Here is a 22957-nt window from a genome sequence, read left to right on the forward strand (position 1 = left end):
TAGGTAGAAGTCCATTAACTTGACATGGTATTACTATGTGCACAATATATATGCAAAATTCTAGCCTAGAAAGTTGAAACAACCATCCCTTAATGTTGTTTAATAGTACTTGTTACATTAAAAATTTTGACTAAGTACGCGATAATTTATGGCCACTAAAATTGCTCTTGAAGCGGTCCAACAAATAGGTTTGATCAACACGTTCCAGTTGTGGCACGTACATAGTGGGAACAAATCCTAGGAGATTTATTTTTGACTTTTTAGAGGCATGACTAAACCCCAACACTTGCCCCTTGAGGATGACTAGCCAATCTTGTAAGCATTCCTTGTAAGATTACCTCTAATCAAAGAAGAACTTGGATTTGGTGCACCAATCAAGGCTTGAAGTCTTTCCTCTCCTTCTCTCTCCATCAAATTGGCAATTAACTCCCGATGGGTTTGTCAAATAAGGTCTGTTTTGCTTTGTGATTTTGTTGGTTTTTTGTTGTTTTGTTTTTCATCTCTAACCCAACCTATACCTCTATCTCTATCTCCAAATATATTCCCAAACCTAGATATTATCCACTTCTAATTCTACACCCACCCTTACCTCTATATCTACTTTTTGTTTTAGCTCTATCCCTACCTCCATCTCTCGTGTCCTAATTGTTTTTATTGAAGACATTCAAGCAACGACACTCTGCCAAAGCAACAAGCAACCTTCTTGGGAAGATATGCTAATTTACAAGGAGAGTACCCATATTTTCACATACAAACACTCTCATAAATCTCTCTCATTCTTAAAAGCTCATTCTCTCTACGAACTCTAGGTTCTCCTTGCTATAGGTACATCTCTCCGCACAGTATCCTTATTGCTTAGGGGCAAGATAAGGCTTGCGAGGGAAAATTCTTTTCTTTTCACCTCGCTCACATCTATCAAGAGATATTATTTGGCATCTTCTCCTCAATTTCCAAAGCTCCAATCTACACAACATCAATCTCATCATTAGTATAAAAAAAGAAAAGACAGAACCATAATTAACCATTACATGCCAACTGTCCCAATTGTAATGCTAACCACATACAACAAGAGGGTACCTAAACTTGTAAAATAGGTACACACAAAATCCAATCTTAAGCCCACAAAATTTTGAAGATAATGACAATAAGAAGGTTGAATTCAATGGTTAGCTACCTTGCGTTTAAGCACTCTTTGATTGAAACGGTACTGGGATAGGTGACCTCCTGAGAAGTTTTGGCTTCTGGTGAGCACTTGTCCCTCATGCATGTCCAATGGCATCAATGAAGCCTTCATAGCCTCATTGCCAAGGACTATGTCTTGGTCGTCACTGCCTTGAAGAGAGTCAATGAGGGGGGAGGTAACGGGGCCAATAGTGCCAGAATGGTATACCATCATCGCCACGTACAAGTTTTGTTGCAGAGTTCTCTTACTCTTTGTGTGTTTTATACTTGCCCTTTGCCCTTTAATATAAGCCCTTGAGGTGTGTTATTCTTTACGTGTGATTTTTGGCTCCTTGGCTCGTATATTGTTAATTTTTAGCTACACGCCTCTCACATCACTACCTTTCGCACAGTCAACTATGACTTTTCTCCGCTTTTAGCTTTGAATTCACATCATCCTCTCTTTTTTTTTAGTCCTTTTCTCTTGATTATCCAAGGGACACAAAATATTCTGAAGTGCGCGAGCGGGAACGTGTCTGAGTGTGTGCAGCAATGGAGAAGAGAGGAGAAGAGGAGACCTTGTGTTTGCAGGGACTAAAACTCACTCTCTACATCTGAGCTCCCTTATTCTATTATGTACATAATGAATAAGTATAGTGGGCGGGCACTTGGACTAACCAGCCACATGGGGCTTTAGCCCAACAACCTCCCACATAAAGGCCAATGTGGCCGTGAGAGAGAAAAGAAAACCGTACAAAACCTGTACAAGGCCATCACAAGTATGACCTCAGCCAATGCCCACTGGTTCACTGAATCTGTGTGCATCCAACTCTAATTGTAGAGAAAGTATAGAGAGATCGACACCAACTCCTCACCAAAGCCGCACACATCCTGTAGGTATGTAACCATGCGCTACAAAGTGCCCCTATGCTCAAGGCCAACGTCAATCATTGCATGACTAACTGCTCCCACTGCAAATGCAATCTCAAGTCTCGAGATCAGCATCTCATACATGAGACTGTTGATGCAACCCTAGCAATATCTGCAAATATGACCATCTCAGTCAAATCTGGCTCAGAACTCCACTCATGGAAATCACCCTGACACCCAAACTCCGATCCCCAGAATTCATCCTTGTGTCCATTGCATGTCACATGCGCACCAAGAGCATCTATGTGTCCTGGACCCTGTGTGGTAAGAGCAATGCCTAGCTCTAACTCACACACATCAGCCTCTGGCCTAAGCATATCCATGATTGGCTGAATCATGGCTGAATCCTCAGCACTCAAGCCATCCATATCTATCATCATATCCACGAATGACATGTCCTGTTGCACAATTGTGTACACATCTGGCTCAACATGCTCACAAACTGGAGCATCATGCAACCTATCTGCAAAGGAGACATGCCTCGTCTCTCTCCATGGATGCGTACTCACAAAGATTGTGCCGTCTTATACGTGATGTACTCGCATCGCATGAATCATGCCAACACTAGCACCTTTGGCTATGACTAGGTGTCCACGATGCAATCTGAAACTGTGCTCATCTAGCACTACCTGGCATCCACTGTCTCGTAGATCAAGCTCTGTGTCAAACCTGGCACATGGTGTATATCTTGCAACACATATGATGCACCACTCAACAACAATAGTGTGACATCTCCTGCACCAACTATGTCATGTACTAAACCATCAGCTAGACACACACGTCCAAGCATACCACTAGCATATGTGCTAAACCACTCACAACTTGGCATGACATGAAATCTAGCACTCACATCTAGTATCCAATGCAAAGGTAATGTGTCATCAAAAACCGTCATAAGAAAGTCAAGAGTAAACATGGAAGCAAAGGTGACATATCTGTCATGCGTAGCCACTACGCTACATCTGCTCCCACATCATCCAAAGTGATAGCATCCCTCTTCTGTTGTCTCCTGCGCTGTCTCATCCATAAAAAAAAATGACTACATACATGCCCTGTATGACCACAATGCCAACACACAACATCTCTATGTCTGCAAGATCGTCATTTGAGTTTAGGTATCTCTCTAGACTCATTTGTACCAAAATCATTGCACAATCTTTGCCATAACTCTCTAGTTGTGCATGCATCCAAACTAATATGATAGACAGCCTCACCAAGGTGTAACCTGATCGCCAAATGTGCAAGCTCATCCAAGTCCTCCCACTCATCGTCAGTCATAGACTATGGCCTAACATCCATGCCTTGTAGTGGTGACACTTGGCCCAACTGAGTCAATGCATAATGCATACCTGCTTTCCAATGCTCAAAGTTTGAACCATCAAACTTTGTATGGAAAAGCACAAACCCTAACAATGATGTACATGCCAAATCCATGGCAATAACCTGATACAAGACCAAGCACAAATCAATCAACTAACAATAGCCAAAGCCTGGCTAACTCATACACCAAGTACTGTCAAAATACAACATAAGCTAGCATAAGCAGTCTAAGAGAAGTGTCAACAAATATGGCGATCAATGTAACGAACAAGTGAGAAAAACTGCTCAAATGATGCCAAAGCACCCGCTCTAATCCAAGAGAACTATGTGGTAATCGATGAAACTATCATTAAAAATCTCCCTCCCGAAGAGATTACCACATATATGTCAAATGACGTAATCCAGTGAGCAAACACTCTCACAATGCAATGCCAAAACACTATGGCAAAGCAACCACTGAGTGCCACATGCAATCAAAACACGATTGCAAACCATGCGCATAAACAAATAAACTTGCAAGAAAAATCCAGCAGAGTTTCGCCAGTATTTGGCTATCTAGCCATGATAACCATACATGCCATAAACATGCTCAAAACCATGAGCAAATCATGCGCAAAGTCCGCACTCAAGCATACATGATTTGTCCCAAAGTCTCAACTCCGTAAACTTGGAAAACAATCCTGTAATCCGAAACACAAAGTGCTTCAACCCCACTCTACAAGGGAGGCATATACTAGCATAAACTTGGATACAAACCAACCAAAATATGGCACAAAGTGATGCTCAAAACAGTTGAAAATCAGTCCACATATGCCATTGCAAAGCAAAGAATATCATCCTCCAAAAAGCGCACATCACGTGTATCCACATGGCAATATAAACGAGCATTGAGCATATACCAAATGTGTAGCAAATGAGCATCCAAATCAGCTGAAAATTCAGCTCACAATCATGCAAAAAATGCTTGCAAAACTCTCTGCAAATCTGTGCACCACACTCTTGAAATTTGCTTAATCGCACAAGTCAATGCACATAACCTGTGATGATGAATCCACTCTCAAATCTTGAGAGTTCACAAGAATGCATACATCCACAAAGTGTTCTCAAAGTGTATGTATAAATTTGTTGAAAATCTCAACCCACACTCTCTTCATTGAGAGCAAAACATCAATGCACAAAACAAGAGAATGAAAAAACTCAATCCAAGCTCTCCGAATGTAGCAAATCACCACAATAGGCATACATAATCTTTAACTTTCCAAATACCCTGCAGCCGGTCAATCCATATCTTCCAAAACGTTCAAAATTTGCAGAAACTTCCTTCTGCAAAGTTGTAGACCACGCGAAAACGATTGGGAGTAAAGGGAATGGACTTGAAATGTGATGTTTTTACAGTCAAAATAGATCTGTAAAAATCTGCAGCTGTGTACCCTAGCCATGGAGACAGTCTAAGTGACGTATCTCAAAATTGGTGAAATTTTTTACAAAACTTTCTTCTGCAAAGTTGAAGAGGACAAAAAATCGGTGAAGCTGAAAGGGAATCGGCTTGAATGAAGAAGTTTTGATAGGTCAAAACAGATCTGCAAAAACGTGTTGCAGTTTTTGCTGCTTCTCTGTCTGCTTCCCTGCTAAGCTCCAATGGTGCTTCCAATCCCTGAGCTCTGATACCAGTTGAAGTGCGCAAGCGGGAGCATGTGTGAGTGTGTGAAAATGGAGAAGAGAGGAGAAGAGGAGACCTTGTGTTTGCAGGGGCTAAAACTCACTCTCTACATGTGAGCCCCCTTATTCTATTATGTACATAATGAATAAGTATAGTAGGTGGGCACCTGGCCTAACCGGCCACATGGAGCTTTACCCCAACATATTCAACACCCAGTTTCCCAAAATTTGGGGATTCCACAACCTTCACTTTTTCCCTAAGATCTGAAAGATGGAATCAAACACACATAATGTTTGAGTTCAAAACCAATTGTTTGGAAAATTTCTAATTATTAATACCATTAATAATTCTCCTAAGATTAAAATAAAAGCCTTGGGTGGATACCAATATTATTGGAAAAAAAAACTCAGGTACATTATAGAATATGCAAATGATTAATTGGTCGCATGCAATGTGGCTCCAAGTGGGCCCCTGGGAACTGATTGTAAAGATTATTATTTATGAAAACTATCTAAAAAAGGCTTCATCTATATAAACTTTGTGACTATGTAAGTAAAAGTCAAAGTTTTAAGTGATTTTTAAACTTTAATTTCCAAGCTCTCTCTCTCTCTCACTCACTCTCTCTTTCCATCAATGTATTTACACCATGGACTCCCCAAACAACAATGGCCCCACTCTCTTTAGCTATCAAGAGCCACATGATGGGGAGGGTTCTCCTTCTAGGGTTGATCAAGAGCAGCATGACAAAGAAAATCCTCCTCCTAGGGTTGATCAAGAGTAGCATGATGGAGACGGCCCTCCTCCCACAATTAGTCACAAGTAGCAAGGTGAAAATGGACCTCCTTCCATGATTACACTTAGGAGCAACAAGGCCCTTCTCCCATGGTTGATCAGGAGGAGCATGACAAAGTGGGTCCTCCTCCCATGGTTGATTAGGCGCAACAAGGCAAAGAGGGCCCTCCTCCCATAATTTTTCGGGAGGAGCACGACAGAGAGGGCCATGCTCCCATCACTAATCAAGAGTAGCATGGGAGAGGTCCCACTAACTCTCATAGTTGATTAGGAGAAATCGGGTGGAGACACCACTCCTACCATCAATGGCCCTCAAGAGCAGACTGACAGAGGCCATTAGAAGCATGGCAAAGAGGGCTTGAATCCCATTGTTGGCCAGCATGAGTAGCCCAATGGAGATGACTAGGGTCAAGTTAATGGGATGCAGGAGGAGGCAAAAGAAATAGAATTACCCATGAATAACAGATTATTTAGAGCATTTGGGACAATATTGTTGAGGATTACCCAAAGAGATCTTCCGATACCTTTTGAACTAGAAGTCCAAGAGAATTCAACAGCTCATGAAACATGCTATGCATAGTTTCTCCATGCACTCATGCTTAACTTATGCAATGGAGGAGATGATGACCATCTGAGAGGAGACTCTAAGGAGAAGAAGGAGGGCAAGAAGCAAGAGAAGAAGAAATCCATAATGCCTAGATTGATAGTAGAGCAACATGCAAATTACTTCAAAGAGGGCTAATGTTATAGCTATGGGCACATCTTAGCAAAGTGTCCAAAGAAAGAATCAAAGGAGAAAGTAGAGGATGAACCAGAGAGCTCCAAAGTGATAGGAGAGCAAGCAAAGAAAGGGAAGACAAAGGCCCACCAAAAATGGCCCTCTACCAAAATGACCAACACTATGATGATTACATCAATTTGGAGAACAGCTTCAATGATCTTAGTCCAGTCCCTGGTGTGTAACATACACCCTTCTTGCATAGACATCAAAAGTAGATGATAGAGGGATCTTTAGAGAATACAACATCAAAGAGAAGAGGAGGCGCCAAGGGCAAGAATGACAAGAATGCAAGAACAAGAGCAACAAAGGTTGGGGGAAGAACGGAGGAACAATAAAGCTGAGCAACAAAGACAAAGAGAAGAAGAGTATGTTGCGGCTTTGGAAATGAAAAGAAACAATGATCTACTTGCTCAAGGCTATAGCCAATAGAAAATTGATACAATTAGTAAACATGCTAGTAGTAGTGTAGAAGAGACAGAGGACATAGGAAGGTAGTAGGTAGGTTGGTGAAATTATTAATGTGAAGATTTTGGACATTCTTTCTGAAGCAATCATGTTGCTATGGAGAGGGTGAGAGGACGTTGTAGAGAATTAAGCAATTTCGAGAGTGGGATAGGCTGAGCATGGGGCTCTTTGCTCTGCAAGAGGAAAGTGAGACAATATACACACTCAATAGACACGCTTGGACACACAATATGAAAAAACCATAGGAAAGGGGGAAGTCGAAAAACCACCAGCACACTCAGTGATAGCCTCTCTATAGACCAGTGATCTCACAGCACCCCTATCCCCTAGTAAACACACACCTTGACTCACAATCTAGCAACGACTATTATCCAAGCCCAGTCCCGACCATCCCAAACTATACACACTCAGTTGCAAAGCATACCTCCATGGCTCCCATCTACAATCTTTTAGGGTATCCTCACTCAAAGATAATATTTCAAGACTGATTGACCAACACACACTCTTGCAGGACCTCTAGCAATAGATTCATACACTCGCATACACAAGAAAAGATATTAGTATTTAGGGTGGTGTCGAGATTACAAAAGTTGTAGTTATCTTAATCCCTATAAGAGAGTGTATAATAATGGGTCACGCTGGCCTTGGTGTGTGCCATCCCTCAAAAACAATCAAAGGCAGTCCCTTGATCTCCCTTTATTGCAATCTCAGCCTGCTCTACCGGCAGCTCTTGACTCCACTCACTTCACCACCTTCTTCTGTAGGTTTCGGCTCTGCACATCATCCCGATTTATTCTCCCAAGATACCTCTATTGTAGCCACTCCTTCGCATGCACTAGGCCCCTACACAGATGGTGTCCTGCAGTGCCCTCTTCACCTCCTGATGGCGGCCCTCCCTTCTACGACCTGTTTTGTGTCCTTCCCTCCTCTAGAGTGGAAGCGTCCATCGATCCTGCATGGCCTCCAAATGGCACTACTCCTGCTCACCACCTCTGCTCCCCTCAGTCGCGCTCTCCTCCATATTGCAACTGGCGGCTCTGCAGAGACCCCATAAACCTCCCAGGGAAGCTTTTGACTTTGCTCCCCCCTCGTTGTCCTTGGCCCTAGTTTGGTCTACAACAGCTCGGCCCGCCTTTGTGGCACCTCAACGACAGTCCTTCTTTCATCGTCCACCTCTTCCTGCTACCCGATATGGCACCCACCTCCTCCTCACCTTCGGTGGAGCTGCCCTGCAGCCCACCCACCACCTGCCAGCTCCTTCCTTTGATGGGATGCCGCCCTTACCTCCCTCCGTCCTCGGCCCTGGTATGGCGGCTCCTTCTGCACCTTGTTTTTTCTGCTCCTCAAGCCCTTGAGGGGTTGCAATCCGTGGCGGCTATCAACCCAGCTCGGTCGAGTTCCCCCTCTCATGCAATCACCCCACCTGTCGACATTCCCTGCTCGCTCTGCTCGTCTATTGCGGACGATTTTGCATTCTTTTTATAAAAAAAAACCGGCACTTCACTACAACACAACATGGAGATATCGACGCGCGTATATCGACGAAATTAGTGGGCGTCGATATACGCGTCAATATACGCGTCGCATTGTGTGTCGATATACACGTGGAAAAGATTTATTTTCCACGTGTATATCGACGCGTATATCGATGCAAAAAAAATTGGGGGAAAAAAAGCGAAACCCGCGAGCAGCAGGGGCCATTTTCGCCTGCGCTCTGCTCAAATCTTGGCCTCCACCTGCTGCGCAGGTATTATGCCCCCCCCCCCAACCCCTCTCTCTCTCTCTCTCTCTCTCTACATCGTGTGTGTGTGTGTGTGTAGGAGAGAGAGAGAGAGAGAGAGAGAGAGAGAGAGAGAGAGAGAGAGAGAGAGAGAGAGAGAGAGAGAGAGAGAGAGAGAGAGAGAGAGAGAGAGAGAGAGAGAATTAATGTATGCTTAGGAAATTAAAATTAAAGAAAAATAATTAAAGAGAGAAATGAAATGAAATGTTATATTAACATCTTCGAAAGGCCAAAGTGACCTATGAGACATGAGACAAGAAAGTTACAATGTGATGGATCTGATACAAAGTCAGAGTAAGAAGATGACAAAATAAAATATTATGGAATCCTAAACTGCTGGGTATGGACTAAACGGCTAAACCAGCTAGCTGGGATAGGTAGATCATAGGAGATCCAGCAGCTGTCGCTGGCGGATCTCATCAATCTCCTCCATGGTCAGTAGTCTGACCGGGCATTATGCATGTCGAGCTAAAGTGACCTAGCTAGATCCTCTGATGCAGCCTCTGTCGATGTTGTGTAGTCCTCCGCAGTCGTGGACGTCTAGATCTTCCTAGCTCAGTCGCTCGTTCGATCAGTAGAGAGATAGGGAAGTAGAGAGAGAGAGAGAGAGAGAGAGAGAGAGAGAGAGAGAGAGAGAGAGAGAGAGAGAGAGAGAGAGAGAGAGAGAGAGATAGGAAATAGCTAGAGAGATAGAGAAAGAGAGTTATATATATATATAGAGAGAGAGAGAGAGAGATAGGAAAATAAGGAAATAGAGAGAGAAAGAGAGATAGCGAGAGCGAGATCGAGAGAGAGAGAGATAGGAAAATAAGGAAATAGAGAGAGAAAGAGAGATAGCGAGAGCGAGATCGAGAGAGAGAGAGAAAGAGAGATAGCGAGAGTGAGATTGAGAGAGAAAGAGAGATCGAGATCGCTTTTTTGAGCAAGAACCATGCAAGGCTTCTGAATCTTTCTCAAGTTGCTCATCCATCTCCACATTATCTTCTGGCTTGGACATGGAGGCCCCGTCCGGTTTAAAATCAGGTAGAAAACTTTCATTGGGCTGAGAACTTCCATGGCTTGTGCATGTGGTGAAAAAAACACCAGGATGGGCATAATATCCTTGGAAAAACCTGTGCAAAAAATTGCAAACAGACGGAACATTACAAAAATGACAAAAATGGTCATGCTTTAATATATGATTCATCAAGTGCGGCATTGGAAAGCTTTCTCTGATAGGCTACCTCGGAATGGAGGCAGGTGGGTTCGTAGACAGAGAAGAAACTATGGAACTAAAAGAGGCAAAGGGGTTTTTCCTGCTACATGCATTGCCATGTACACCTGGGAGTGCACGTATGTGTCTACCCATATAGGATTTGACCAATAAAGACGAGATTTTGACCCTGTGGTCCTGATCTCCGTACACCTCTGGACCGAGGTGTATGGATATTGGGCAAGAATAGAGAATGCGAGGTAGTTTACATTGTGAGGAGTATATATATATATATATATATATATATATATATATATATATATATATATATATATATATATATATATATATATATATATATATATATATATATATATATATATATATATTAAAACAACAATCATAATCATTGTAGATGGCAACGTCATCAACTAACATGGAGGAAAAGATTGCATGCTCGTGCACGCTCTGCAAGTATCAAATCCTGCGCAAGCGTAGGATATGTAATGAGCATGTGCACAAGTACGGAGAGTTTGCTAGAGAAACCGTATAGAATCTGCGATACGACTCCTACGGAACGGGCATTGATTTCCGCGACATAGCACCTACATCTGAGAGAGAGAGAGAAAAGATTATGCGTGAAGGTCCGACCAATATAGAGCCACGGATGGAAGCAAAAAAGGGCTTACAGACAGAAGATGACGGCATGGAGGAGATGCTGGATGCCTTCTTCCAGACAAGCGAGGAGAACGCGAACGAAGCAGCACCAGAAGCGGTGAGCCTATCTCCTGAAGACATGTTGAGGAAGTTGGCACGTCAACCAATCTATGAAGGCGCCAAAATATCTGTGCTTCGTACTTGTCTGGCATTTTTGAATCTTCAGTCAGTGTACGGGTGGTCAGATGCAAGTGTCACTGCTTTGTTTAGGTACGTAATTTACAAAAGAGATTTTCCGATTGCAACGGTGATGTGCTCGGAGAGCTTTTTAATGTAATGTGGCTTAAACAGGTTATTGCGGGAGCAACTTCTCCTGGCTGGCAATGAAATGCCCCCCTCCAGGCCAGACGCAAAGCAACTTCTGACCTCAGTTGGCTTGGACTACAACAAGATTCATGCATGTCCAAATGATTTCATTCTTTTTCACAATGAATTTGCAAATTGTCTGTCGTGTCTTAAGTGCGGAGCAATGCGCTACAAACAAGATGCAGTTGGCGAGACAGTGCCAGCTAAAGTGTTGCGGCATTTCCCTATTATTCCTAGGATAAAAAGCATGTTTCGTTGTGGTTCCATTGCAAAGTTGATGCGGTGGCATTCTACGAATAGATCCACTGACGCAACATTTAGGGTGCCCGCTGATTCGAAGGCTTGGAGGCACATTGAAGATACCTGGCCACATTTTACGAGTGAACCACGCAATTTGCGTTTGGGCATGGCAATGGATGGAGTCAGTTCATTTGGCTTGAGAAGCTCGTCATGGAGCACTTGGCCTGTGTGCCTTATCAATTACAACCTCCCGCCGTGGCTTGCTATCAAGAAGGGTCATTTGATTTTAAGCTTGATTGTACCTGGTAAGTTCAAGGCAAAAAACATGGATGTTTATCTAGCTCCACTAGTTGACGAGCTCCAGGAGTTATGGCATGGGATCGACATAGCAGATGCGGTTGAACCAGTAGGACAACAGCATGCAAGGATCCATGGACTTCTTATGTGGACGATGCATGATTGGCCAGGATACGGAGAAGCTTCTGGTAATGGTTATTGATTTACAAAATTCTCGCTATTCGCAAGCCCTTTGCCTTGGCCCGATTCATGCTTTGATACATGCAGGACTAACAACTTCGGGATACAATGCATGTCCAATTTGCGGACAGTCTTTGGATGTGCGCTATTCTACCTCTCTTCGAAAGACAATTTATCAAGGCCACCACCGTTATCTTCCAGATGGGCATCACTTGCGCGAAGGCCAGCTTGGTCGCATCGAATGTCGTCCTATGCATGTACAAGAGTGGCGTCGCCAATGGGAGTAACATGAGGGGCAACCTGTTCCAGGAATGAAACGTTTGTCCATTCTCCATACGTTGCCGTACTGGGGTGATTTACTAATTAACCATTTGCTGGATCCAATGCATATATTCAAGAATGTGGGAGAGCTCCTCTGGAAGACAATCATGGGAATGAAAGACAATCGAGCTTCACGAGATGATTTGCAGTCGATTGGAAAGATGGAAACAAACTTGTGCAAATAGATTCTACAAAGACTTGGACAGATGCGAGCGACACATTTGCTCTCCCCGAACATTGTGAGCAAGTGGTCTTTGTACCGGACCCTCGAGAGCGACAATGGTGGTTTGTGGTTCAGGTTGCTCCAAGAAATAAACAAGTATTTGAAGGACAAGATCTCCTGGAGGAAAGTCAGTCAGACGACGTCCATACTATTGTGACATTAGATGAGATGGACGAAGGTATGGCAGAGGAAGCTGACAGATATACGAGGGATGACGCAGACGAGCCAGAATTGACACTTGTAGATGAAGATGCAATGGATGAAGACAATCTGCCAGAACGAGTTGGGGCAGAGTTATGTTTGCAATTAGAGATAGACGATGATACGGTGCAAGATCTTATCAATGATGCCTCACTCGTCGAGGCCTAGGCCTGTAAGTGTTTGTGTGAAGACTTTGATTTAAAATTAAACTTAAAGTTAATTTAAACAAATGTGTTCTGACGCTTTATTTTACTTTCTTTGTGCAGGACTTTAGTATGGCAGACGAGATTCCAGATCCCGCTTCCATGAGTGTAGATGCATTCATGGGCTTCATTACACGGATGACGCCTGCTGTATGGCAGAGGCTTCTCAGTACTGGGTAGCCAGAGGCATGGGTACTACGCCTCCGGGCTTCACACGCGAGGGACCGACGCCTAGGGGGGGGACGCCTACGGGGTTCAGGATGCCTATGGGTACGACGCCTTCTTCTCCCATCATGATCGCTTCGACACCTAGGGGTGGGGCAGAGGCGGGTACGTCCTCATCTCCGCAGCACAGGCGCACTCGTCCATCTCGGCGATCGTCAGGTGGAGGTGGTGGTTGTTGTGGAGGAGGGTCCACAGATGCTTTGACCCCTCCTTGCTCACGACCCCCGTCTTACCCAGGCACACCTCTCGACACACCTCTTGGCACATCTCAGACACCTTGGGGGGCACACGATCCTAGTGCCTCCAAGCTCTATACTGTACGGGGGGATGGTTCTGTTGACATGGATAAAGTCGGGACTGAGATGCGACAGTGGATTCGCCAGCTAGTGGAGCTGCAGGTTTCGACCAGCATTCTGACGTCTTCGGATCAATAAGAAAAGGAAAAAGTCACTTACATAGTGGAGACCATCCTGAGAGAGTACCAACCTGCTCCGGGTTCTTCCGTTGTTTCGGCGCGGTGGATCAAGGGTGTTGCACGGGACACCATCAAACATCGACGAGATGCAGCTCGGAAGGCTTTCAAGACTGGCTCGCCGAAGCCTTTGGGCATCCCACACGAGACATGGCTGCAGATCATGGAGGATGAGCGGACAGCGGCCACGCGGTTCAGACAGCCGCGTGAGGCTGCGTAGGTACGACAGATGACTAGGGGGACATCTCATCTTGGCAGCGGAGGCTTCGACACCTTTCGCTATGAGTTTGTGAGTTTCTAATCCAATCTTAACTATGGCGTTTTTTAAAGCGCGATGAATCATGTATTCTTATTACTTTGATTTTTGTATAAACGCAGAATCTTGTGATGCATCGAGCTCCATCACACGAGGAGGAGTCAGATGGATATCACAGAGGTATCTATGAAGTACTGAATGATCTTGAAGCTTCAGGAGAGCCTGTAGACTGGGAGGCCTTACAGTCTCGTTGATCGCTTGAGGTGAGACGTTAATATGTGTGAGTTGATTTAATTAAGTCAGTATATGTGAAGTAATATCAATACTAATTTTGTGAGTTGTCCTATGTGCAGGTTGCGACGTCTAGTCATTAGTGGACCAGATTTCATCTATATGCTTTGTGAGACACAGACACGCTTCTGTGTCTCTTTTTTGTACAAACAATTAGTGTTCAGATAGTTATTGTTTCCCTTATGGTTATGATTATTGTCATGGTCATTGTATACACAATTATTGTTTCTCTTTCTGGTTATGCTTATGGTTATTGTTAATCTTGTTTATGGTTATGGTTATCTGCGTTATGGTTTTGATCAAAGTGATTATAGCCAGTTATGGTTTTAAGTTATGGTTATGCTTTTAAGTTATGGCTATGCTTTTCAGTTGGTACGGTTGTCTTTCATTGGCCTTAAATCTCATGTGAGATCCTACATGGATAGCATATAGGAGGCGTATACATGATATGGTTTTTTTTTTTGAAAAGTTTATGTAAAAACAAAGGGAACTTTGCCGAAATTTCTGCGCGCAGGAGCATGGTTGATATTTTGGTGCTGCTCGCTTTCTTGGGTAGAGGGCAGGAAGTCTGGCTGTGGCTGTGTCAATCTTTTAACTGGACACAGGCCAGGCTACCTGCCCTTTGCCCAAGAAAATATTTTTCTGCTATGTCGTCGCTATATGCATCTCTATGGTCGTCGCTATATGCGTCGCTATGCACGTCGCTATACGCGTCGCTAATAGCGACTGGTTTCACAGCAACGCGGATAGCGACGCGAAGAGCGACGCGCATAGCGACGGACCGCGTCGATAACACCTGTTCTCTCCTGCAATCCGATTTGGCAGCCCGCCATGCTCGCTACAGCTCCTCTCTGGCCTCCCTCGACTTGCGATCCTTGGCTCTCCCCAACTGGCGGTCCTCTCCTCCTTCTCAATGCTCGCATGCAAACCTCCAAGTGGCCCTTCTTTCCTTCAAGCAGCCCAGCACCTGCATCAACTGTAGCTCGTTGTTTTTTTGTTATTAATAGCTTTAAAAAGCTTTGGGTGTCATGGCCCCATTTCACACGCCAAAAGTTGCCGATCCAACAAAGCCTTCATAAACATAATCTTTAGTGTGGACAAGCCCACGGCGATGCAAACAGGTCACAGTCAATCCCGCACACCACCCTGAGAAGAGTAGGACCGCTACAAGTGTGGCAACCTTCAAACAACATTCGTTTGAGCGGTTTCATGCATCTCGAGAGCCTCAAAATTGGCAAAATTGTGAAAGCATTCAACATATAACATATCATGGCACTAGTTGATGATTTCACCCACACTTCTGGGAATCCCGACGAGTTGAGCATGAAATCCTCCTTTGGTTTGCTAAAATCCACATTTGACATACACTTCCCGATAGTGTCGGCCATACCTTGCATCAAACAGCTGCACAAGTACTGCGTCATCTACCTGCTAACTTTAACACAGGTGCCGATGGCTTCTCCTTGGGTCGACATTTTCTTGGTGTGCCATCATTGCCCACCCCCTAGTTGAGCATTCATGCTCAACCGTAGCATTATTTAGGTAAAATTGTACTGCATGAGAGAATGATATAACATAGCTACATAGACTACATAAGGAAAATGATGATATAGTGGCTATATAGATAGGATAGAGATAGAGAGAAAATTGTCTGCTAATGCATCATCCGCCAGGATCAAATGGAAAGCTCAAGGATTCCCCAAGCATGGCATAGAGTTCACCTGGATCAAAAACAAAACATTGGCCATGGCCATCCACCTGTAAAGCATGCATCTTCAAGCCTTCCTTTGCACTTGTAGGCCAATAGACAAGCCACCCTTCCAGCTCTCCATAGCATGGAGCTTTGTCACCCTTCATCCACAAGTCTTCGTGCCAACCATAAGAATACTTTCGACCACTTGAAGCATTAGTACTATAAGCAACTATCATGTCATCTGTTAGAGAACTCTCCGTAGTATAGTCTTCTTCAAAAAAGCCTCGCAACTGATACAAAGATACCTGTAAAGCAACCTTCAACACCGCATGTATCCATAGCATCACATAAAATAGCAAGAACCTGCCATTTTCCTCCACCTACTGCATAGCCAAGCAAACCTGATCCCTTTGCAAACCTGTATCCAAACCCTCTGTAAATGGCTCCAAGGCCAACTTTTCGTACCCAAGAGCATGACCTGCTCGAGCTTCAACCTATTCTTCAAATACCTCATCACCTGCAAGGTTGGTGGAACCTTCCTCTTTGCATGGAGCTTCTCTCTTATAGGCTGCACCTGCATCAGTTTCCATAGAGTCATCTGCTGGAGCTAACTCTCCACGGCTACACACCAACTCCAAAACTTCAAAGTACCCCTCTACATGCTCACCAAGGCAAGGTTGCCCCACCCCCTACATAGACAAATCAACTTGACCTACCACTGCTTCTGTTCCTAGCTCCTGCAAGTCATCCTCAGAAACCTGCTCTTCAATCAATCTGGATGCACAATCAAACCACATTTCTTCTAGCAAGCACTCACCACCACCAGACACAAGATAGGGCTGCTCGACCGACCTGTTCACACAAGGCATCTACACACTTGCACTATGCTTCTCTTCGATCTTCAGCTGGCTGGCAGGCAACTCGTATACATCTTTCTCCACTTCATCTACATGAAAAAAATCATAAGTTTCATACCTAGAAGACATAAATTCTGTCTCCCATGTAGCATCTGTATCCAAACTGCTGCTAGAGTTATGAGAGCTGTTGGACTCCTCTTCTGATCTTGCCGGTTCTTGCACCTTTGCTGTCAGCCTCGTTGCTGGCTCTAGAGCTGACACCTCTTCTTTAAGATCTTCTATCACCTTGTCCTCTTGAGGAAGCAAGCTGGGCGGCACCCTTAATATGCCCCTCTGTATCCTTTGAGACCCGGTTGGCATTTGTTCTACCTCTTCTACCCTGGCACCAGCTTCATGTGCTTTGATCACATTCATATTAATAAAAAAAGGAGCTTTTACCTCTTTATGCTCATCAATCTACTTGGGCCTAGGTGCACTGGCTATCATGATTGCCGACTGTAGCAATCCTGCCTCCAACTTCTTCTTCATCTTTCGACTCTTTGATCTGGCAACTTGGACAGCATCATCAAAGGTCCTTGGATCTTCATAGTCCACCCTCTCACAAACATAGGGATGCAAACAAGATAGAACCTTTCCCGCTTAAAATATCCCGCATTTGTTGCTTGGGTAGCAGCCACAAAATCCCCCCAACAAGCTTCAAATTTATCACCAAAAGCATCAAAATTTGCACTTACGTCCTCCTGCAAGCCTTTGATCTTTGTATCTGCTTCCAAAGCCGACACCACCTTTCGATACCTTTGTAGATAGTGCTCTCGAAATCCGGTCCAAGTCTGCTTGTGCACATCTTCTAAGCCATCGAACCAAGCTTTTGCTTTACCTCGCAGCACCAAAGGTAGAGTCCAGATCTTTGCTTCATCACCTGGCATCTGCAATACTGCCAGCATAAATAGCTCAAAATCGGCTATCCAATCATCTGCATCTTCATCTCCTTTGAACACCGGACCAAATTCCTGCTTCATCTTTATTCACGAACACTTTGTTAGGAAGTAATCAATGGATCCTCAGTGGGGGCACCACAAGATGGAAAGGGGGAAGCCGGAAAACCACCGGCACACTCAGTGACAACCTCTCTATAGCCCAATGATCTCACAGCACCCCTATCCCCTAGTAAACACACACCTTGACTCACAATCTAGCAACGACTATTGTCCAAGCCCAGTCCCGACCATCCCAGACTATACACACTCAGTTGCAAAGCATACCTCCATGGCTCCCATCTACAATCTTTTAGGGTATCCTCACTCAAAGATAATATTTCAAGACTGATTGACCAACACACACTCTTGCAGGACCTCTAGCAATAGATTCATACACTTGCATACACAAGAAAAGATATTAGTATTTACGGTGGTGTTAAGATTACAAAAAGCTGTAGTTATCTTAATCCCTATAAGAGAGTGTATAATAATGGGTCACACTGGCCTTGTGTGTGCCATCCCTCAAAAACAAAGGCAGTCCCTTGATCTCCCTTTATTGCAATCTCGGCCTGCTCTACCGGCAGCTCTTGACTCCACTCACTTCACCACCTTCTTCTACAGGTTTTGGCTATGTACATCAGCCCGATTTATTCTCCCAAGATACCTCTATCGTAGCCACTCCTTCGCATGCACTAGGCCCCTACACAGATGGCATCCTGCAGTGCCCTCTTCACCTCCTGATGGCGGCCCTCCCTTCTACGACCTGTTTTGTGTCCTTCCCTCCTCTGGAGTGGAAGCGTCCATCGATCCTGCATGGCCTCCAAATGGCACTACTCCTGCTCATCACCTCTTCTCCTCAGCCGCGCTCTCCTCCATATTGCAACTCGCGGCTGTGCAGAGACCCCATAACCCTCCCAGGGAAGCTTTTGACTTTGCTCCCCCCTCGCTGTCCTTGGCCCTGGTTTGGTCTACAGCAGCTCGGCCCGCCTTTGTGGCGCCTCAACGGTAGTCCTTCTTCCGTCATCCACCTCTGCCTGGTACCCGATATGGCACCCACCTCCTCCTCACCTTCTGTGGCGCTGCCCTGCAGCCCACCCACCACCTACCAGCTCCTTCCTTTGATGGACTGCCGCCCTTACCACCCTCCGTCCTCGGCCCTGGTATGGCGGCTCCTTCTAGACCTCATTTTTTCTGCTCCTCAAGCCCTTGAGGGGTTGCAACCCGTGGTGGCTATCAGCCCAGCTTGGACGAGCTCCCCCCCTCATGCAATCACCCCACCTGTCGACATTCCCTGCTCGCTCTGCTCGTCTACTGCGGACGATTTTGCATTCTTTTTATAAAAAAAAACTGCACTTAAGCGGCCCTTCACACGGCCATGCATGCCTTCAGTTCTCTCCTGCAATCCGATTTGGCAGCCCGCCATGCTCGCTACAGCTCCTCTCTGGCCTCCCTCGACTTGCGATCCTTGGCTCTCCCCAACTGGCGGTCCTCTCCTCCTTCTCAATGCTCGCATGCAAACCTCCAAGTGGCCCTTCTTTCCTTCAAGCAGCCCAGCACCTGCATCAACTGTAGCTCGTTGTTTTTTTGTTATTAATAGCTTTAAAAAGCTTTGGGTGTCATGGCCCCATTTCACACGCCAAAAGTTGCCGATCCAACAAAGCCTTCATAAACATAATCTTTAGTGTGGACAAGCCCACGGCGATGCAAACAGGTCACAGTCAATCCCGCACACCACCCTGAGAAGAGTAGGACCGCTACAAGTGTGGCAACCTTCAAACAACATTCGTTTGAGCGGTTTCATGCATCTCGAGAGCCTCGAAATTGGCAAAATTGTGAAAGCATTCAACATATAACATATCATGGCACTAGTTGATGATTGCACCCACACTTCTGGGAATCCCGGCGAGTTGAGCATGAAAACCTCCTTTGGTTTGCTAAAATCCACATTTGACATACACTTCCCGCAGTGCCGACCATACCTTGCATCAAACAGCTGCACAAGTACTACGTCATCTACCTGCTAACTTTAACACAGGTGCCGATGGCTTCTCCTTGGGTCGACATTTTCTTGGTGTACCACAGTGTAGCTTGTTTAATTCCAAGAATCTAATTACAAGAAATGATTTTTAGTGAGTACGCATTGTAGGCGATGCACTCTAGTGAACCCAAACAGCCTTGCAACATTTTGTAGCTTGCGACATGCGGCTTACACCCATGCGGAGGTATCCCAACCCAATTTCCTAGTTACAAGAAGATAATTCAAGCTACAAGTTGTCGAATTCCCTTGAGTCGTCTAGATCTAGCACTAAGTAATCTTCTGCTTGTTGAAAGCAAAAAAACACCAAGTAGATGTCCTCCTCTTTGTTGTCCTTCAAGAGAGCTTCAGGTCATTGCGTGCACACACACAATCCATGCATGCATGAGGGCCTCGTCTCCTTGGCTTCTACTTATAAGTTATGCTCTTGTACACTTTCCCAAGTTCATGCACCAATATGCACTTCAATCTGGAAAAGATCAAGCACTCTCTAATAAAGCTCCCTCGTCAATGGGGAGACACACACACACACACACACACACACACACACACACATAGAGAGAGAGAGAGAGAGAGAGAGAGAGAGAGAGAGAGAGAGAGAGAGAGAGAGAGAGAGAGACCCTCTCCTGGATCATCCCCTTGCACACCCTCTTTGCTTGTTGCCTTGCACCATCGCTCACTTCCCCCCCCCCCCCCCCCCCCCCCCCCCAAAAAAAAAAAAAAAACCCCATTTTGGATGGCGATTGCTATGGCCTTTGAGTGGCCACTATCCTAGCCACTTGGCATACATATTCATCAAAGCATTTCCTAGCACATCATCTTTTGCCAATAGTCCCCAGCTAGGTTGGACATATACCACAATCAATGTCGTCCAAGTGATAACATTCCAGATTGGAAGCCCTTTCAAAACCACTTGTGCTTTCATAAAAGCATCTCATATGGTATACATATCAACCCAAACACCAAGAAGCGTACCATTTAGCTTACATATCATCAAAGGAATATCAAGCACAATATATGGCATGCTTACCAATCAAAGTATGGCTAAGCACATCATTTATCTCCAGTAGCCCCTGTGTCTGGCAAAAGGATTAGATGGAAATCTATACCAAATCTGTCAAAGTGTGCAATGGTTCTATTAATTCTTGGTTTCCATCCATGGCCACACAAAGTGACATGACATCCACCCCCTCTAAACTTGCATAGCCTCCAGTCTGTGCCAATGAATGTTCTATGCCATCATAGTCATTAGCATGAAATTTTCAACCCAAAATCATTAGTACATTGGTTGTCCACCAATGTGCAAAGACCATGCTCAGAATTTTCCATCATGAAAACATTACATACTGACGTGTAGTTTAGCCTTTAGACAAGCTCCTTAAATCTAGCTATTGAAGGCAGACTAACTGTTGGCTTCTCACCATTGGTTTTACAATTTCACCACGGCTTGTAATTCCTTGGGCTAAGCTTAGGGTACAATGGCCAAGAAAAGACCCGTCATATTTTTTCCCAAATCTATACAAAGCATATTCTTGGTTAATGAGGAAACATGTATGGGAATTGGGGACAAGGGAGTCTTTGGATAAAACCATGTTAAGTGCTCTACACTTGATGAAATCCCCATGCCCATTTCCAAGTACTTTGAGTGGAGCACTTTGACGATGGAAGTATTGAAGCTTGGTAAAAAGTGTCAAAGGGAGGAGTCCTTGTCTTTACATGCTCCATGAAATCTGTCTCTTTGCATCACAAAGTTGTCAATTTCCTTAGCTATTTGCAATATACTAAAGATATTGATTTTGTACTTGAAGGAACAAAATTATGGTCTCTATGATCAATGCTTCAAATCAAACATTACCTCTGCGGACTCATCCATCACGATGGGCACTAATTTGGACTACCCCAGTCATAGTGATTGCAGGCGGTGATGTTGGAAGAGTTCATTCTCCACACTCTCGTAGAAGTCCTTGTTTTGGTTGATACAAACACTTTTCTACAACAAATGCCTCCAAAAGAATTTCATTTTGTGTGAATGTAAAGACCTTTCTCAAAGTGGTGTCTCTAAATCCACTACCATGTGATTGTTCAGCTTGGTTGGACTTTTCATGACTCAAATCCCCACATACATTGCAATCACAAAGAGAGCTTCATCTTGATGCATCTCAAAAGCACATGCAATGTCATCTAATAAGAATTCAACCCCCCTGATTACTACTAGATGTACCTGCAAAATTGCAATTTTGTCAACCTCCTTGATCACCTCTTCCCCTTCCATCATCTTGTCTTCCTCCTACTCGGGTAATGCATCACCTAGTAGCACCAAAGACATAGATGTGTCTTCTTGCTTTGCTAAGGTCTCCTGTTTGCATTGGCCTCACAAAGAAGACTGGTTGTGTCATTTTTGGTGTGCTAAATCCATCTCACTAAATCCCTTTAAAAAACTCAACAATCTAAAGTGAAAATTCTTGTCATCTCAGAAGGGGTGCTTGGCAAAATCAATAGGAACACATGAACTGTCTTCTCCCTCAAACTTGATCACATACTCTAACATCTATGTATCCATGTAAGTTGTGATTTCTTGGAAGATGTTTGTGTGGAGGTGTGTGATGTCTTCCATGTTGATCAAACCCTCCAACACATCGAGTATCTTTTCCACCAAGTGGAGGATGGGGATTTTCTCCATTCAATTAGCACATCACAGAGGGTTGACGTGGCTTGAGTGTGCTAGTTAGATGCATGCCCACAATGATTAAAAGAGAAAGGCTTCAAGGGTAATGAGCTAAAAAACTTGACTCAAAAATAACTTCAAATGAATTTAAACTCACTTATATATGATTTTTAAAAATCTTAAAATCATCACACGCATGGGAAATAGTTTGATTTTTACGATGCAAATTTAGAGCTTGTCCCAAATAGCATGAACGTGCCATATTCACATAAAACCCAAAAAATGACGTAACAACACCATACTCAAAGAAGTGTTGGAATTAGGGTTGCAGAGAAACACACAAAGCTTGGAGAAGATGAAGGAAGCTCAAGGCACACAATAGAGAGTGTATTACTTAGTGTGCAAATAGAAATATAGATAGCCCTAGATTGATGGGCGTATATACAACGCTCGGAGGAAAAAACCTCCTAAAGAGGGAAAAAGTGCCCCGGCGGTCCTAGTGTGCTCACACACATCACTACCACATGTATATGGTAACAAATCCCCCCTGGAGTGATGCGGTGAACGAGAGCTGGCACATGAGTAAAGGGAAGTACCATGCCCTAAGGACATGATCAGTCCGCAAAGGGGAGTAAGCCCAAAGCTTTGCGGAAAGCTTCAAGCTTCTCACGAGACAATGCCTTTGTGAAAAGATCTACAAGGTTGTCATGTGTTGGC

The 22957-nt window shown here is 44.4% G+C and overlaps 2 protein-coding genes and 1 pseudogene across 2 annotated transcripts; all 3 read right to left on the reverse strand.

The window, feature by feature from the left end:
* Window positions 1-15936: 15936 nt before the first annotated feature.
* On the reverse strand, window positions 15937-16977 carry LOC147437192 (uncharacterized). Its single transcript, XM_086485872.1, has one exon. It carries the CDS (start codon window positions 16975-16977, stop codon window positions 16576-16578), a length of 402 nt encoding a protein of 133 aa, XP_086341998.1. The 3' UTR covers window positions 15937-16575.
* Window positions 15944-16401, reverse strand: LOC147437193 (uncharacterized; annotated as a pseudogene).
* Window positions 16978-17051: 74 nt separating the features above from the next.
* On the reverse strand, window positions 17052-18959 carry LOC147437194 (uncharacterized). The gene has a single exon (XM_086485871.1). The coding sequence runs from the start codon at window positions 17580-17582 to the stop codon at window positions 17088-17090; it is 495 nt and encodes a 164-aa protein (XP_086341997.1). The 5' UTR covers window positions 17583-18959; the 3' UTR covers window positions 17052-17087.
* Window positions 18960-22957: the final 3998 nt, after the last annotated feature.

The sequence above is a fragment of the Adiantum capillus-veneris genome, chromosome 17 (genome assembly GCF_014529385.1).
Source record: "Adiantum capillus-veneris isolate H3 chromosome 17, ASM1452938v2, whole genome shotgun sequence".
Classification (NCBI taxonomy): domain Eukaryota; kingdom Viridiplantae; phylum Streptophyta; class Polypodiopsida; order Polypodiales; family Pteridaceae; genus Adiantum; species Adiantum capillus-veneris.

Excerpts from the sequence above, each read along its gene's own strand:
- LOC147437194 (XM_086485871.1), bottom strand. The coding sequence starts at position 17,582 with ATGAAGCAGGAATTTGGTCCGGTGTTCAAAGGAGATGAAGATGCAGAT.
- LOC147437192 (XM_086485872.1), bottom strand. The coding sequence starts at position 16,977 with ATGAATGTGATCAAAGCACATGAAGCTGGTGCCAGGGTAGAAGAGGTA.